The following is a 20,000-nucleotide window of genomic DNA, read 5'->3' as shown; positions in this document are numbered from 1 at the left end:
AGATGTCCAGGGTGTCCCTGGCACAGGACTGCAGGTGCAGTTTGGAGCAGTCGTAGTTCACATCGGCGGAGCTGTGGGAAACAGGACACGTAGATAACAGTGAATCCATCATGACACACACAGCAGATAACAGTGAATCCATCATGACACACACAGCAGATAACAGTGAATCCATCATGACACACACAGCAGATAACAGTGAATCCATCATGACACACACAGCAGATAACAGAGAATCCATCATGACACTCAACAGATAACAGTGAATCCATCATGACACACACAGCAGATAACAGTGAATCCATCATGACACACACAGCAGATAACAGTGAATCCATCATGACACACACAGCAGATAACAGTGAATCCATCATGACACACACAGCAGATAACAGTGAATCCGTCATGACACACACAGCAGATAACAGTGAATCCATCATGACACACACAGCAGATAACAGTGAATCCATCATGACACAGCAGATAACAGTGAATCCATCATGACACACACAGCAGATAACAGTGAATCCATCATGACACATACAACAGATAACAGTGAATCCATCATGACACACAGCAGATAACAATGAATCCATCATGACACACACAGCAGATAACAGTGAATCCATCATGACACACAGCAGATAACAGTGAATCCATCACGACACACACGGCAGATAACAGTGTATCCATCATGACACACAGAGAAGATAACAGTGAATCCATCATGACACACACAGCAGATAACAGTGAATCCATCATGACACACAGCAGATAACAGTGAATCCATCATGACACAGCAGATAACAGTGGATCCATCATGACACACACAGCAGATAACAGTGAATCCATCATGACACACACAACAGATACCAGTGAATCCATCATGACACACACACAGCAGATAACAGTGAATCCATCATGACACAGGGCAGATAACAGTGAATCCATCATGATACACACAGCAGATAACAGTGAATCCATCATGATACACACAGCAGATAACAGTGAATCCATCATGACACACAGAGCAGACAACAGTGAATCCATCATGACACACACACACAGCAGATAACAGTGAATTCATCATGACACATACACAACAGATAACAGTGAATCCATCATGACACACACAGCAGATAACAGTGAATCCATCATGACACACAGCAGATAACAGTGAATCCATCATGACACACAGCAGATAACAGTGAATCCATCATGACACACAGCAGATAACAGTGAATCCATCATGACCCACAGAGCAGACAACAGTGAATCCATCATGACACACAGCAGATAACAGTGAATCCATCATGACACACAGAGCAGACAACAGTGAATCCATCATGACACACAGCAGATAACAGTGAATCCATCATGACACACACAGAGACGATAACAGTGAATCCATCATGACACACACAGAGAAGATAACAGTGAATCCATCATGACACACACAGCAGATAACAGTGAATCCATCATGACACACACAGCAGATAACAGTGAATGCATCATGACACACACAGCAGATAACAGTGAATCCATCATGACACACACAGCAGATAACAGTGAATCCATCATGACACACAGCAGATAACAGTGAATCCATCATGACACACACCAGATAACAGTGAATGCATCATGACACACACAGCAGATAACAGTGAATCCATCATGACACACAGAGCAGACAACAGTGAATCCATCATGACACACAGCAGATAACAGTGAATCCATCATGACACACACAGCAGATAACAGTGAATCCATCATGACACACACAGAGACGATAACAGTGAATCCATCATGACACACAGCAGATAACAGTGAATCCATCATGACACTCACAGCAGATAACAGTGAATCCATCATGACCCACACCAGATAACAGTGAATCCATCATGACACACAGCAGATAACAGTGAATCCATCATGACACTCACAGCAGATAACAGTGAATCCATCATGACACTCACAGCAGATAACAGTGAATCATCAGGACACACAGCAGATAACAGTGAATCCATCATGACACATACAGCAGATAACAGTGAATCCATCCTGACACACACACAAGATAACAGTGAATGCATCATGACACACAGCAGATAACAGTGAATCCATCATGACACACACCAGACAACAGTGAATGCATCATGACACACACAGCAGATAACAGTGAATCCATCATGACACACACAGCAGACAACAGTGAATCCATCATGACACACAGCAGATAACAGTGAATCCATCATGACACACACAGAGAAGATAACAGTGAATCCATCATGACACACACAGCAGATAACAGTGAATCCATCATGTCACACACAGCAGATAACAGTGAATCCATCATGACACACACAGCAGATAACAGTGAATGCATCATGACACACAGAGAAGATAACAGTGAATCCATCATGACACACACAGAACAGTGAATCCAACATGACACACAGAGAAGATAACAGTGAATCCAACATGACACACAAGTGTCACAAGTTAGTCTTGAAGGTCTTGTCTCTCTTGCATGTCCTATATCATTCACTTCACTGACAAATTTTTTCTGTAACTCGAAAACATCACTTTCGAGCACCTCCACGTGCTTAGACAATGCTGTAGTGAGGTTAATCATGTTATTTCTCAATGTTTCGACATCGTTCTTTGTGCCATGCTAACTAAAACGTCTTTGATATCCTGTGCAACAGTGTCTTTGATCTCCTGAAGCGTCTCGCTACACGCCTTGTCTTTGTCTTTATCAGATTTTACGTCGCGGTCTTGCCTTTGTTTCTTTAAAAAACAAACAGTTGTTTGGTTTTCTTCCTCTTCTTCTTCCACTAGACGACCAACATCAGTATGTTGATGAGAACTGTCGTGTTGTGGGAGGTTGCTGTTGGGCGCAGTTTAGCTGGGCTACCGAGGGATGTGCTATTAACTGATAGGGGAGATGGGGCGCAGTCCACTGGTGTGTTCGCATCTCCAGCTAGGCCAATCCGGCTACCGTAGCGGTCCCCGGGAATACACCCGACCGGCACAGCCCTAGCCTTCTACGACAATACTTATCAGTGGGGGGAAGAAAAGAAAAAAGAAGGGGGTGGGTGGACTTGCTGGTAGGTGGGGGAGGGGGGGGGGCGGACTAAACAGAAATGTTGGAGGGTAGTGGGAGTGGGGGTGGGGGGGTGGGGGGGTGGGGGGTTAGTCTATTCTGTTGAGTCACAGGTTTTAGTACTATGTGTAGTAGGGCTAGTTCCTGATTCACTCGCTGACGAAGTAGAAGATGACTTTCCTTTACTGCTGGCATTTTCTTTGCTTCCTTCTTCAGCCGAAAATTTTTTTTTTGATACACTGGTCGACATTATCTTGGTTAATACTTAAGAAAGAAAGGGAAAAAAGGAAGTCATAATCAACTGATATTTACAAGTTACATTTGGCGTCAGTCCGTTAAATTTCTTATCGTTTGATAAGCACATTCACATTTTGTAGAATACTTAAACCTAGTAACCTTTCTGTAAACAGCACGTCGGCCTGAGCTGGCCCGACAAAACTTGGATCAAACAGCAGCGTTGAACACAGGACGATGGAACAGGAGAGCTTCACGAAACACGTCCGTTCGCCACGCTGAGCCGTTGTCAACTCATGTTTTTAAGCTTTTGATTCAAGATTGCATTCAATCCAACGGCCGTTGGTTGTTGGTTTTTTTTTACGTCTGGGATATATCTTATCACAGGTCTGATTTCTTGGAGTGTCAACGGTGCATTGACGTAATGAGTGTTGTGTGGATTAGGGTCTTCATGTTGTTTTATTCCCCACCCCCTGCCCCATCTTTTTCTCTGTATTGTCCACTTATATCTGCTAATCCTATCACACAGCTTACATTGGCAAACATGTCAATGAACGCTTCCGGTTTATCTGCTACATTTTGGAGAGATATATTATCTGATTAAATTTTTTCCGGCCATGCTGGTAACTGAATTCCATTTTTCATTGGTTTTGATTGTTTCCAGAGAGAGAGAGAGAGAGAGAGAGAGGGAGAGAGAGAGTTCCTGTGTTCATTCCTAATACCTTTGTACATTCGTTTGTATGTATGTATATAAAATTATGTAGGTGCGTTGCGTGTATCCGTGTGTGTGTGTGTGAGTGCGTGCGCGCGCGTTCGTCTCACTGCTTTATATACATTTCACTTCAAGATGATTTAGTAACGTACGCATTCACTCATATCAGATCACACACACGCACACACAAACACACCCACACCTGTCCCTCCCTCCCCCCACACGCACACAGCACACATTCAATCATGTTCGCAAACTAGCACGCACACACGTTCCAACTCAGACACGGCATTTCATTTTTTCACCGATTATATTTGTGAAACAGAACAATAGCAAAGTCGCTAGGAATAAACATGTACTGCTATTGTCAAATCAAGAAATAATCATGTGCAAAACTCAGGAAGTGTGATAGTTTAAGCACTCAGTAAACAGATACACCAAATGAATACCAGAAGCAGCTAAAAAAAAAAAAAAAAAAAAAATTACGTATCGCTAACAAGTTACAAAAACGAATTCGTCTATGTGGTTAATCATCTATCATGGAAGAACACTCATGCACATACATTTGCTAATACGCGTTAAATCATGAAAGAAGCGCGCGCGCATGCAATCATGCACAGTGTTTGCAAACACACGCGCACTAACATCCGGTCATTACTTCTTGCTTATAGTGTCCAATTAAACCAAAGGGAGCAACACAGAGAAAGAAAGCCAACAGAACGGGAGGAGATATATTAATTAAAACCCTTTCACCGCCAGTCAATTTAGAGAGCAAAGTTCCCTTGTGCTATAAAGACAGAAAATATGGTGTCTAAGAATAGCTGGGAATCCCCCCCTGTGATGTGTAGAAAACATGGCCTGTCCTACCACCGAACATTAAGAGCAGTAGGTTCATGGATAACAGACCCATGATCTGGTCACCCTTTAGTGACATGGGTCCTCTACCTAGCTGCTGCATAAATGCGAGTTTGGCAGTGAAAGGGTTTTGACAGTGGGTCGGACACAAGGTGGTTAGAGCAAAAACAAAACAACAACTCAATAACACTTGTTTAGATGCATACAGTAGTTTAGGAAAAGGTGTACACGAATATACCGACTATCTATAATCATAATAGCTATGAATGAACACGTACAAGATGTCCAGATCTCGATTAGAATACAAGTATATGTGTTGTCATTTTTTTTCTCACTGACGGGGATGTATACATACTTATTCATGCCAAAAAAGTATATCACATTAAAAGACCTGATTGCCGAGTTTTCAACGAAATGAAAATAAAACCAAAATCAAGACGAGAAAGACATGACATTAAACTACCGTAAAAAATGACCATGATTAATTCCAACAATACACTACTGTAATGTCATAAAACAATCTAACTTTAAGAAAGATAATCGCAGTTTAGAGTTCTATAGACCAACATAATAATGCAACAGTACCATTCTACATTAACTATAAAGAATTGAAATTTGTTTTCCAACACAAAACTACGAAAATATTACTTCTCCATCATACTAGAAAAAAAGCAATGACGACTCAAAATTCCAACTCAGAACAACTTTCATGCTGCACTCTCGAACAGGTAATGGCATGAAAATATGCACATCACGAGCTACATTAACACCACATTTCAAAGTAACTATGGCCGTTAGAAAAAAATGCAACAATCATAAGAATCACTGAATAGCAAACTACAAGTGCATAATTATTGTTTAACCATCGTGTGACCAAAGGTCATACATAAAAGCTCATTCTGTATAACACTCAAGCAGACGGATGTATACGAAAAGACGAAAACACTCAAGCGGTCAGAAGGCAGAAAACTACCCGCCTAGTACAGACATACAAATACTGAACAACACATGGATCAGAAAGAAAACTAAATTAAGAAAAGAAAAGAAAAATCTTTAAAAAAAAAAAGAAAAAAAGAAGAACCAGCCGATTTTGTTACTAAAATACTATCATTTGCATTACTGAGCAGAAAAAAGCAGCTTTCATAAAATGGCTTTCATAACTTCCATAATTTGTCCATAAAAAAGAGAGACCAAACATAACGCTTACCAGGCAATTGAAAATATGATATGGAATGAGAATAAAAACATTCACTGAAAACAAAAACAAAACAAAAACAAGACAAAAACAAAACAATAACAAAATCCCAGACGGGGTTGATTAAAAAAATATTCGAGCCATACCAAGATTCTCTTTTACCGTTGGGGCTGTTAGTTGCCATGACGACACACACACACACACAAACACACACACACACATAACGTTCACCGCCGCATGGAATATAATACACGGACTTTGATGAACACAATCGCAGTTTACTCCCCTCAACTGTTCAGCCTATTTATTTTGTTCGTTTTTCTTTCTTTTTTTCTCTTAAAAAAAAAAAGGTTTATATTTTCAGTTGGACCGATGTCACTGAACCCTCGCAGGACATAAACAAATGAACAAGGAAACAAATAAACCCCACTAAAGTTAATCAGGACTGAGATGTTGCAGGCTTGCTCATAAACACACGTACACACAGCCAAGTGTTCTCTCTTAAAAAAACAAGTACAAAACGGGCAAGATCTCGATCCGCGTTGTTCAATTAATTAACACACACACACACACACACACAATCATCAACAACCAGCACGCGAAAAATTAGCGACAACAGAAACAGCAGAATTCAACACCACCACGTTTCGGCAATCGCCTCAGAACATCTGTTTCTACACGCGCGACACCCCGTACACACCAACATGTGTAAAAAAAAAACAAAACAAAAAAAAACAACAAAAAAAACGACCGCTTCCACAAATCAACATTGTAAAGGCATCTCAATGGTTTATTGTTTAAGATGTGCTGCCACTCTTATTTTTCCCAACTTTTTTTGTTTTTTGTTGTTGCTATTCCTACCCTTTTTTCTTTCCTTTTAACTCCCTTCTGTCAACACAGGCATCGTTGTGATTGGTTCAACGTATATATATATATATATATATATAATTTGCCAGTTTCAACAGCAACAATATGTCACATACGATTTCATTCTGTTCGGTCGGTGATGGTGGAAGGGAAAACAAAAGGTGAGGAATGCTTTGTGTGTCATTTCTAAATTGTCTGTGGTGGGAAATATATTTTTTTCACTGTTTACAGCAGCGCGGATTTTTACGATGTTGGATGCTATTGTTACTTTAAAGATTGTTCGTGATATTGTGGCGTTTTTTGTTTTTTTTTCCCTTCTCATCGGCAGGGTGTCGTTTCCTCACATCAACCATTCAGTTGTTAAGTTAATGCTCGTTTTTTAAAAAAAATTTTAAATATTTTTTTTTGGGTATTTTTATTTACCGACAGTAACATATTTCTTTTTTTTAATTCATCTTCGTCAGCATTTTTATTATCATGGTTTAAAATCATAATAGCAATTCTGGATTGACATCACCACCAACTTTTTTTTTTTTTTTTTTTTTTTAATCAACCAAAAACAAACATTATCGAAAAGGAAAGATGTGTGTGTGTGTGTGTGTGTGTGTGTGTGTAAAATATAATACTAATTAATCAATATTATGCACCCTGAGATAATTTGCCTAGTGTACATGTAGTTAGAATACAGGAATATATGTCTATTTATCTGTTTTAGCTATATATATATATTTTACATATTTTAGAAACAGCCCTGTAAAAGAATTCTATCCTATATGTACAAAAAAACAACCTATTTGGATTTTATTAGTAACAAAATTCGATTTTTATTCATTTATTCATTTATCTATCTTTCTTTTCAGACCGACCAAAACACTCGACAAGGAATTTCTATGCCTGAGAAACAGGAACCTCCAAGAAACAAGGGACGCTACTTAAAAAAAAAAAAAAAAAAAAAAAAAAGATGGCGACGTATCAGACGATGAACGCTCAGTGGAGGAGCAGATGCCAGGCAAGGGAGGCAACTGCAGCCAGGCCGCCCAGACAGACAGCGGAAGCGGAACCAGTCGGATCGCTGGAAACGTAGGGCTGTCTTCCGGATCTTCCGGGAGGGGAGTTGATGCAAGATGCGGGCACCTGGTACTTGTTCACTGCAGCATCAGTACAGGTCTTAGGTTATATCATCCGATCCATTCCGATCCTTCCAGACTAAACGAAACACACACACACACACACACACACACACACACACACACACGCACGCACGCGCACACACACACACACCATGCACCTCGGCTCCAACTTTCGGTAACTGTTTTCATGGTAACATTCAAAGGTGAAAACTTTTACTTTGAAACAGAGCAGACAGGTCGAGATGTCAGTCACCACTGTCTGGACTTTTTCCTCCTAGTGCTGTATCACTTTTTGCCCGGGCCCAACGCTCGGCTCATATCACAGATTGACATAACCTTACAGTTGGACCAACAGCACAGCGAACACTGTATGATCAATGGTTTCCCCACTGCTATGGGAAGTCATTTACAGCTTAGTCTTTTGTGAAAGACTGACTCTCAAACTAGGAGGCAAGATTGCACTACTCTCAGTACTGCAGCCTTGTGACCTAGTTGGCCTTTCGGAACCATCCAAATGCTGACTGTCCTAAAACCCTCTTGGCCGAGAGAGTGGGGATGTAACTTGGGCAAGACACTCTTCACTATAATCAAATCAAATTGCTCAGATAGTCGGGACAGCACTTGCCTCCTCTGCTGTTCTGATGGTCATAGTCGGACACGACTGACTATCATACACACTTTTTGTCAAGTAGAAATCAATGACAACTTAAAAAAAGTACAGATTGACACACAACTTAAAAAAGTACAGATTGACACACAACTTAAACAAGTACAGACTGCCACACAACTTAAACAAGTACAGACTGACACAACTTAAACAAGTACAGATTGACACAACTTAAAGTACAGATTGACACGACTTAAACAAGTACAGACACAGAAAGTGGTCGACGCATTTTCATGCAAATTCACATCTCACTGTTCTCCTTTCACCACGGTTTAGTTGTCAAGGGGTTTAATTAAACAGAACATCTAGCACACACGGTGACACAGATTCTACCTGTCTCTGTCTCCGTCTCCTGCTTCCCCTCCCCCCAACTCCCCAGCCCCCTCGACGTTGGAGACACCTTGGTGATCCAGTGCTGACGAGAGATTAGGGTTCGAGGTCCCAGATCCAGCATGGTGCTGTGTCCTTGGGAAAGACACGTCACTCGGGGTTTCCCGCACCCCACCTTGGTGGGAATGGGTACCTCATTTTGACTGGGGAGGTTCAAGACGGCCGGAGGGGGAGGGGGGAACTGGGCCCCGCCTTCTTATGCCGAGCCCTAGACACAGTGGATATGAATTCACTGCACCACTAACCGTAAAAAGCTATGGGACATTTAACCAAATACCACTTAAGAGTGAGAAAGCGTACAAGCGAAGACTGCTACTTACGCTGCTCGAGGTAGATGTCCAGGGTGTCCCTGGCACAGGACTGCAGGTGCAGTTTGGAGCAGTCGTAGTTCACATCGGCGGAGCTGTGGGAAACAGGACACGTAGATAACAGTGAATCCATCATGACACACACAGCAGATAACAGTGTATCCATCATGACACACACAGCAGATAACAGTGAATCCATCATGACACACACAGCAGATAACAGTGAATCCATCATGACACACACAGCAGATAACAGAGAATCCATCATGACACACACAGCAGATAACAGAGAATCCATCATGACACTCAACAGATAACAGAGAATCCATCATGACACTCAACAGATAACAGTGAATCCATCATGACACACAGCAGATAACAGTGAATCCATCATGTCACACAGCAGACATCAGTGAATCCATTATGACACACACAGCAGATAACAGTGAATCCATCATGACACACACAGCAGATAACAGTGAATCCATTATGACACACACAGCAGATAACAGTGAATCCGTCATGACACACACAGCAGATAACAGGGAATCCATCATGACACACACAGCAGATAACAGTGAATCCATCATGTCACACACAGCAGATAACAGTGAATGCATCATGACACACACAGAACAGTGAATCCAACATGACACACAGAGAAGATAACAGTGAATCCATCATGACACACACAGAAGATAACAGTGAATCCAACATGACACACAGAGAAGATAACAGTGAATCCAACATGACACACAAGTGTCACAAGTTAGTCTTGAAGGTCTTGTCTCTCTTGCATGTCCTATATCATTCACTTCACTGACAAATTTTTTCTGTAACTCGAAAACATCACTTTCGAGCACCTCCACGTGCTTAGACAATGCTGTAGTGAGGTTAATCATGTTATTTCTCAATGTTTCGACATCGTTCTTTGTGGCAAGCTAACTAAAACGTCTTTGATATCCTGTGCAACAGTGTCTTTGATCTCCTGAAGCGTCTCGCTACAGGCCACGTCTTTGTCTTTATCAGATTTTACGTCGCGGTCTTGCCTTTGTTTCTTTAAAAAACAAACAAACAGTTGTTTGGTTTTCTTCCTCTTCTTCTTCCACTAGACGACCAACATCAGTATGTTGATGAGAACTGTCGTGTTGTGGGAGGTTGCTGTTGGGCGCAGTTTAGCCGGGCTACCGAGGGATGTGCTATTAACTGATAGGGGAGATGGGGCGCAGTCCATTGGTGTGTTCGCATCTCCAGCTAGGCCAGTCCGGCTATCGTAGCGATCCCCGGGATTATAGCCGACCGGCACAGCCCTAGCCTTCTACGACAATACTTACCAGTGGGGGGAAAAAAAGAAGGGGGTGGGTGGACTTGCTGGTAGGTGGGGGAGTGGGGGGGGGGGGGGGGCGGACTAAACAGAAACGTTGGAGGGTAGTGGGGGTGGGGTGGATGGGGGGCGGGGGGGTGGGGGTAAGTCTACTCTGTTGAGTCACAGGTTTTAGTACTATATGTAGTAGGGCTAGTTCCTGATTCACTCGCTGACGAAGTAGAAGATGACTTTCCTTTACTGCTCACATTTTCTTTGCTTCCTTCTTCAGCCGAAAAAATATTTTGATACACTGGTCGACATTATCTTGGCTAATACTTAAGAAAGAAAGGGAAAAAAGGAAGTCATAATCAACTGATATTTACAACTTACATTTGGCGTCAGTCCGTTAAATTTCTTATCGTTTGATAAGCACATTCACATTTTGTAGAATACTTAAACCTAGTAACCTTTCTGTAAACAGCACGTCGGCCTGAGCTGGCCCGACAAAACTTGGATCATACAGCAGCGTTGAACACAGGACGATGGAACAGGAGAGCTTCACGAAACACGTCCGTTCGCCACGCTGAGCCGTTGTCAACTCATGTTTTTAAGCTTTTGATTCAAGATTGCATTCAATCCAACGGCCGTTGGTTGTTGGTTTTTTTTTTTCTGTTTGGGATATATCTTATCGCAGGTCTGATTTCTTGGAGTGTCAACGGTGCATTGACGTAATGAGTGTTGTGTGGACAAGGGTCTTCATGTTGTTGTTTATTCCCCACCCCACCCCCTGCCCCATCTTTTTCTCTGTATTGTCCACTTATATCTGCTAATCCTATCACACAGCTTACATTGGCAAACATGTCAATGAACGCTTCCGGTTTATCTGCTACATTTTGGAGAGATATATTATCTGATTTTTCCGGCCATGCTGGTAACTGAATTCCATTTTTCATTGGTTTTGATTGTTTCCAGAGAGAGAGAGAGAGAGAGAGAGAGAGAGGGAGAGAGAGAGTTCCTGTGTTCATTCCTAATACCTTTGTACATTCGTTTGTATGTATGTGTGTATGTATATAAAATTATGTAGGTGCGTTGCGTGTATCCGTGTGTGTGTGTGTGTGTGTGTGAGTGCGCGCGCGCGCGTTCGTCTCACTGCTTTATATACATTTCACTTCAAGATGATTTAGTAACGTACGCATTCACTCATATCAGATCACACACACGCACACACACACAAACACACATTCGCACACACACATTCGCACACACAAACACACCCACACCTGTCCCCCCCTCCCCCCACACGCACACAGCACACATTCAATCATGTTCGCAAACTAGCACGCACACACGTTCCAACTCAGACACGGCATTTCATTTTTTCACCGATTATATTTGTGAAACAGAACAATAGCAAAGTCGCTAGGAATAAACATGTCGTACTGCTATTGTCAAATCAAGAAATAATCATGTGCAAAACTCAGGAAGTGTGATAGTTTAAGCACTCAGTAAACAGATACACCAAATGAATACCAGAAGCAGCTAAAAAAAAAAAATAAAAAATTACGTATCGCTAACAAGTTACAAAAACGAATTCGTCTATGTGGTTAATCATCTATCATGGAAGAACACTCATGCAGATACATTTGCTAATACGCGTTAAATCATGAAAGAAGCGCGCGCGCATGCAATCATGCACAGTGTTTGCAAACACACGCGCACTAACATCCGGTCATAACTTCTTGCTTATAGTGTCCAACTAAACCAAAGGGAGCAACACAGAGAGAAAGAAAAGCCAACAGAACGGGAGGAGATATATTAATTAAAACCCTTTCACCGCCAGTCAATTTAGAGAGCAAAGTTCCCTTGTGCTATAAAGACAGAAAATATGGTGTCTAAGAATAGCTGGGGATTCCCCCTGTGATGTGTAGAAAACATGGCCTGTCCTACCACCGAACATTAAGAGCAGTAGGTTCATGGATAACAGACCCATGATCTGGTCACCCTTCAGTGACATGGGTCCTCTACCTAGCTGCTGCATAAATGCGAGTTTGGCAGTGAAAGGGTTTTAACAGTGGGTCGGACACAAGGTGGTTAGAGCAAAAACAAAACAAAAAACAACAACTCAATAACATTTGTTTAGATGCATACAGTAGTTTAGGAAAAGGTGTACACGAATATACCGACTATCTATAATCATAATAGCTATGAATGAACACGTACAAGATGTCCAGATCTCGATTAGAATACAGGTATATGTGTTGTCATTTTTTTCTCACTGACGGGGGTGTATACATACTTATTCATGCCAAAAAAGTATATCACATTAAAAGACCTGATTGCTGAGTTTTCAACAAAATGAAAATAAAACCAAAACCAAGACGAGAAAAACATGACATTAAACTACCGTAAAAAATGACCATGATTAATTCCAACAATACACTACTGTAATGTCATAAAACAATCTAACTTTAAGAAAGATAATCGCAGTTTAGAGTTCTATAGACCAACATAATAATGCAACAGTACCATTCTACATTAACTATAAAGAATTGAAATTTGTTTTCCAACACAAAACTACGAAAATATTACTTCTCCATCATACTAGAAAAAAAGCAATGACTACTCAAAATTCCAACTCAGAACAACTTTCATGCTGCACTCTCGAACAGGTAATGGCATGAAAATATGCACATCACGAGCTACATAAACACCACATTTCAAAGTAACTATGGCCGTTAGAAAAAAAAATGCAACAATTATAAGAATCACGGAATAACAAACTACAAGTGCATAATTATTGTTTAACCATCGTGTGACCAAAGGTCATACATAAAAGCTCATTCTGTATAACACTCAAGCAGACGGATGTATACGAAAAGACGAAAACACTCAAGCGGTCAGAAGGCAGAAAACTACCCGCCTAGTACAGACATACAAATACTGAACAACACATGGATCAGAAAGAAAACTAAATTAAGAAAAGAAAAGAAAAATCTTTAAAAAAAAAAGAAAAAAAAAGAAAAAAAGAAGAACCAGCCGATTTTGTTACTAAAATACTATCATTTGCATTACTGAGCAGAAAAAAGCAGCTTTCATAAAATGGCTTTCATAACTTCCATAATTTGTCCATAAAAAAGAGACCAAACATAACGCTTACAAGGCAATTGAAAATATGATATGGAATGAGAATAAAAACATTCACTGAAAACAAAAACAAAACAAAAACAAGACAAAAACAAAACAAAAACCCAGACGGGGTTGATTAAAAAAATATTCGAGCCATACCAAGATTCTCTAATTTACCGTTGGGGCTGTTAGTTGCCATGACGACACACACACACACAAACACACACACACAACGTCCACCGCCGCATGGAATATAATACACGGACTTTGATGAACACAATCGCAGTTTACTCCCCTCAACTGTTCAGCCTATTTATTTTGTTCGTTTTTCTTTCTTTTTTTCTCTTAAAAAAAAAGGTTTATATTTTCAGTTGGACAGATGTCACTGAACCCTCGCAGGGCATAAACAAATGAACAAGGAAACAAATAAACCCCACTAAAGTTAATCAGGACTGAGATGTTGCAGGCTTGCTCATAAACACACGTACACACAGCCAAGTGTTCTCTCTTAAAAAACCAAGTACAAAACGGGCAAGATCTCGATCCGCGTTGTTCAATTAATTAACACACACACACACACACAATCATCAACAACCAGCACGCGAAAAATTAGCGACAACAGAAACAGCAGAATTCAACACCACCACGTTTTGGCAATCACCTCAGAACATCTGTTTCTACACGCGCGACACCCCGTACACACCAACATGTGTAAAAACAAAACAAAAAAAAACAACAAAAAAAACAAAAAAAAACAAAAAAACGACCGCTTCCACAAATCAACATTGTAAAGGCATCTCAATGGTTTATTGTTTAAGATGTGCTGCCACTCTTATTTTTCACAACTTTTTTGTTTGTTTTGTTGCTATTCCTACCCTTTTTTCTTTCCTTTTAACTCCTCTGTCAACACAGGCATCGTTGTGATTGGTTCAACGTATATATATATATATATATAATTTGCCAGTTTCAACAGCAACAATATGTCACATCTGATTTCATTCTGTTAGGTCGGTGATGGTGGAAGGGAAAACAAAAGGTGAGGAATGCTTTGTGTGTCATTTCTAAATTGTCTGTGGTGGGAAATATATTATTTTTCACTGTTTACAGCAGCGCGGATTTTTACGATGTTGGATGCTATTGTTACTTTAAAGATTGTTCGTGATATTGTGGCGTTTTTTTGTTTTTTTTTCCCTTCTCATCGGCAGGGTGTCGTTTCCTCACATCAACTATTGAGTTGTTAAGTTAATGCTCGTTTTTTTTAATTTTTTTTAAATATTTTTTTTTGTATTTTTATTTACCGACAGTAACATATTTCTTTTTTTTTTAATTCATCTTCGTCAGCATTTTTATTATCATGGTTTAAAATCATAATAGCAATTCTGGATTGACATCACCACCAACTTTTTTTTTTTTTTTTTTTTTTAATCAACCAAAAACAAACATTATCGAAAAGGAAAGATGTGTGTGTGTGTGTGTGTGTGTGTGTAAAATATAATACTAATTAATCAATATTATGCACCCTGAGATAATTTGCCTAGTGTACATGTAGTTAGAATACAGGAATATATGTCTATTTATCTGTTTTAGCTATATATATATATTTTACATATTTTAGAAACAGCCTTGTAAAAGAATTCTATCCTATATGTACAAAAAAAACCCAAAAAAACTATTTGGATTTTATTAGTAACAAAAGTAATTCGATTTTTATTCATTTATTCATTTATCTATCTTTCTTTTCAGACCGACCAAAACACTCGATAAGGAATTTCTATGCCTGAGAAACAGGAACCTCCAAGAAACAAGGGACGCTACTTAAAAAAAAAAGAAAAAAAAGAAAGATGGCGACGTGTCAGCCGATGAACGCTCAGTGGAGGAGAAGCAGATGCCAGGCAAGGGAGGCAACTGCAGCCAGGCCGCCCAAACAGACAGCGGAAGCGGAACCAGTCGGATCGCTGGAAACGTAGGGCTGTCTTCCGGATCTTCCAGGAGGGGAGTTGATGCGGGCACCTGGTACTTGTTCACTGCAGCATCAGTACAGGTCTTTGGTTATATCATCCGATCCATTCCAATCCTTCCAGACTAAACGAAACACACACACACACACACACACACACACACACACGCACGCACGCACGCACGCACGCACACACACACACACACACCATGCACCTCGGCTCCAACTTTCGGTAACTGTTTTCATGGTAACATTCAAAGGTGAAAACTTTTACTTTGAAACAGAGCAGACAGGTCGAGATGTCAGTCACCACTGTCTGGACTTTTTCCTCCTAGTGCTGTATCACTTTTTGCCCGGGCCCAACGCTCGGCTCATATCACAGATTGACATAACCTTACAGTTGGACCAACAGCACAGTGAACACTGTATGATCAATGGTTTCCCCACTGCTATGGGAAGTCATTTACAGCTTAGTCTTTTGTGAAAGACTGACTCTCAAACTAGGAGGCAAGATTGCACTGGCTCTCAGAACTGCAGCCTGGTGACCTAGTTGGCCTTTCGGAACCATCCTAACGCCGACTGTCCTAAAACCCTCTTGGCTATAATCAAATTATAGCTCAGTCGGGACAGCACTTGCCTCCTCTGCTGTTATGATGGTCATAGTCGGACACGACTGACTATCATACACACTTTTGTCAAGTAGAAATCAATGACACAACTTAAAGAACAGATTGACACAACTTAAACAAGTACAGATTGACACACAACTTAAAAAAGTACAGATTGACACACAACTTAAACAAGTACAGATTGACACACAACTTAAACAAGTACAGATTGACACACAACTTAAACAAGTACAGATTGACACAACTTAAAGTACAGATTGACACGACTTAAACAAGTACAGACACAGAAAGTGGTCAACGCATTTTCATGCAAATTCACATCTCACTGTTCTCCTTTCACCACGGTTTAGTTGTCAAGGGGTTTAATTAAACAGAACATCTAGCACACACGGTGACACAGATTCTACCTGTCTCTGTCTCCGTCTCCTGCTTCCCCTCCCCCCCAGCCCCCAGCGCCCCTCGACGTTTCTTTTCGTCACTTGGAGACACCTTGGTGATCCAGTGCTGATGAGAGATTAGGGTTCGAGGTCCCAGATCCAGCATGGTGCTGTGTCCTTGGGAAAGACACGTCACTCGGGGCTTCCCGCACCCCCACATTGGTAGGAATGGGTACCTCATTTTGACTGGGGAGGTTCAAGACGGCCGGAGGGGGAGGGGGGAATGGGCCCCGCCTTCTTATGCCGAGCCCTAGACACAGTGGATATGAATTCACTGCACCACTAACCGTAAAAAGCTATGGGACATTTAACCAAATACCACTTAAGAGTGAGAAAGCGTACAAGCGAAGACTGCTACTTACGCTGCTCGAGGTAGATGTCCAGGGTGTCCCTGGCACAGGACTGCAGGTGCAGTTTGGAGCAGTCGTAGTTCACATCGGCGGAGCTGTGGGAAACAGGACACATAGATAACAGTGAATCCATCATGACACACACAGCAGATAACAGTGAATCCATCATGACACACACAGCAGATAACAATGAATCCATCATGACACACACAGCAGATAACAGTGAATCCATCATGACACACACAGCAGACAACAGTGAATCCATCATGACACACACAGCAGATAACAATGAATCCATCATGACACACACAGCAGATAACAGGGAATCCATCATGACACACACAGCAGATAACAGGGAATCCATCATGACACATACAGCAGATAACAGTGAATCCATCATGACACACAGCAGATAACAGTGAATCCATCATGACACACACAGCAGATAACAGTGAATCCATCATGACACTCAACAGATAACAGAGAATCCATCATGACACACAGCAGATAACAGTGAATCCATCATGTCACACACAGCAGACAGTGAATCCATCATGACACACAACAGATAACAGTGAATCCATCATGACAGATAACAGTGAATCCATCATGACACACACAGCAGATAACAGTGAATCCATCATGACACACACAGCAGATAACAGTGAATCCATCATGACACACACAGCAGATAACAGTGAATCCATCATGACACACACAGCAGATAACAGTGAATCCATCATGACACACAACAGATAACAGTGAATCCATCATGACAGATAACAGTGAATCCATCATGACACACACAGCAGATAACAGTGAATCCATCATGACACACACAGCAGACAGTGAATCCATCATGACACACACAGCAGATAACAGTGAATCCATCATGACACATACAGCAGATAACAGTGAATCCATCATGACACACACAGCAGACAACAGTGAATCCATCATGACACACAGCAGATAACTGAATCCGTCATGACACACACAGCAGATAACAGTGAATCCATCATGACACATACAGCAGATAACAGTGAATCCATCATGACACACACAGCAGACAACAGTGAATCCATCATGACACACAGCAGATAACAGTGAATCCATCATGACACACACAGCAGATAACAGTGAATCCATCATGACACACAGCAGATAATAAAGGAAGAGTGGAAGAATGAAAAGAAGATTTCGTGGCTGAGTAGGAGGATGAAGGAAAACTGTGTGTGTGTGTGTGTGTGTGTGTGTGTGTGTGTGTGTGTGTGTGTGTGTGTGTGTGTGTGTGTTATGAACCTCTCTCTCTTTCACTCTCCCTGCCTCCCTCCCTCCCTCTTTCTCCTCCTCTCACTATTCCCTTTCTCACTCTCCTGTTTCTATCCCCTTTTTCACTCTCCTGCCTCTCTCTCTCCCATCCCTCTCTTGCCACCTGTCCCCTCCTCCCCTCTGTCCCTTCCCCCCCATCTCTCTCTTAGTAGGACCAGGGTACCTACAGATAAAATTAATGATCTCATCCATGGTGGGGGTGTCTGTGCTTGCCTGTCATTGTCCTTGTCTCTCTCTCTTTCTCTCTCCCTTTCTTTCTCTCTCCCTTTCTCTTTCATCACTCTTCTCTCCTTGTCTGTTTCTCTCCCATCTCTCTCTCTCTCCCATCTCTCTCTCTCTCATCTCTCCCCCCTCTCTCTCTCTCTCTCAACAGGACCAGGGTACCTACAGACAAATGATCTCATCCATGGTGGGGGTGTCTGTGCTTGCCTGTCACTGTCTCTGCATCTTCCCCCCTCTCTCCCTCCCCCTCCCTCTCTTCACTCTTCCGTCTCTTCTCTCATTGTCTCTGTCTCTCCCCCATCTCTCTCTCTCTCTCCCTCTATCAGTAGTACCAGGGCACCTACAGACAAATGATCTCATCCATGGTGGGTGTGTCTGTGCTTGCCTGTCATTGCCACTGTCTCTCTCTGTCTCTCTTCCCTCTTCTGTCTCTCCTCTCCTTGTCTCTGTCTCTCCCTCATCTTCCCCACCTCTCTCTCTCTCTCTCTCTCAACATGAGAAGGGTACCTACAGACAAATGATCTCATCCATAGTGGGGGTGTCTGTGCGTGCCCGGACCACTGCTTTCACCGTCTCCTCCCCGCACGTCAGGATGTGGGGATAATGGGACTTCAGGCAGTCGCTGTCAAAGTCTGGAACCAAGCAGCAGGTCACCCGTGAAGAAATGGGTCATTGATTTTTCTCTCTTTTTTTAAGCGAAAGCATAGACGTACATACACTTATATACACAGACATGCACACACACACACGTACGCGCGCGCGCGCGTACACGCACACACACACACGTGCGTGCACGCACACACACACACTAACACACATATACAAACAAAAAACATGCATACTCACACACACACGCACACAAAAGCACTCGCACACACAGACGTACCTCTAACACACACAGATACACACACACACACACACCGACACGCACACACACACATGCAGGCACAGCTACACGGCATTTTACAGGCATGGATCCACAAAATGCACACACTCGTATGTAGCACGCACGCACGCACACACACACAGAGGCACACACACACACACACAACACCACCCTCCCCTTACACCCCCCACCCCACTCCCCGACACACACACACACACACACAGAAACGCCCACCTTCCTGCCTCTCACAAATGACGTCCATGCCTTTGGCGAAGTTGCTGGGGTCTGGAA

General features: G+C 41.8%; 1 protein-coding gene and 1 long non-coding RNA gene across 3 annotated transcripts in view; both read right to left on the bottom strand.

Moving 5' to 3' along the window:
- Nucleotides 1-4,343: 4,343 nt before the first annotated feature.
- LOC143289035 (uncharacterized) lies at nucleotides 4,344-9,594 on the bottom strand. The gene is made up of 2 exons (XR_013056172.1): nucleotides 9,477-9,594; nucleotides 4,344-8,117 (listed from the first exon to the last, which is right to left on the bottom strand). It is a non-coding gene; the product is annotated as an uncharacterized LOC143289035 (long non-coding RNA).
- A 2,545-nt stretch (nucleotides 9,595-12,139) lies between these two features.
- LOC143289034 (uncharacterized) overlaps nucleotides 12,140-20,000 on the bottom strand; it is a 64,655-nt gene continuing 56,794 nt past the window's right edge. For both annotated transcript variants that reach the window (XM_076597820.1, XM_076597821.1), the window contains exons 4-7: nucleotides 19,944-20,000; nucleotides 19,335-19,455; nucleotides 17,282-17,364; nucleotides 12,140-15,920 (exon numbers count right to left, since the gene is read on the bottom strand). The exon at nucleotides 19,944-20,000 is cut by the window's right edge and continues 86 nt beyond it. In XM_076597820.1, coding sequence (XP_076453935.1) covers nucleotides 15,712-15,920; nucleotides 17,282-17,364; nucleotides 19,335-19,455; nucleotides 19,944-20,000 — 470 coding nt within the window. In that variant the 3' untranslated portion in view covers nucleotides 12,140-15,711. The remainder of the gene's footprint in view (nucleotides 15,921-17,281; nucleotides 17,365-19,334; nucleotides 19,456-19,943) is intronic.

Source organism: Babylonia areolata, chromosome 13 (genome assembly GCF_041734735.1).
Source record: "Babylonia areolata isolate BAREFJ2019XMU chromosome 13, ASM4173473v1, whole genome shotgun sequence".
Lineage (NCBI taxonomy): Eukaryota > Metazoa > Mollusca > Gastropoda > Neogastropoda > Buccinidae > Babylonia > Babylonia areolata.
This window is presented reverse-complemented; position numbering and strand designations above follow the sequence as displayed.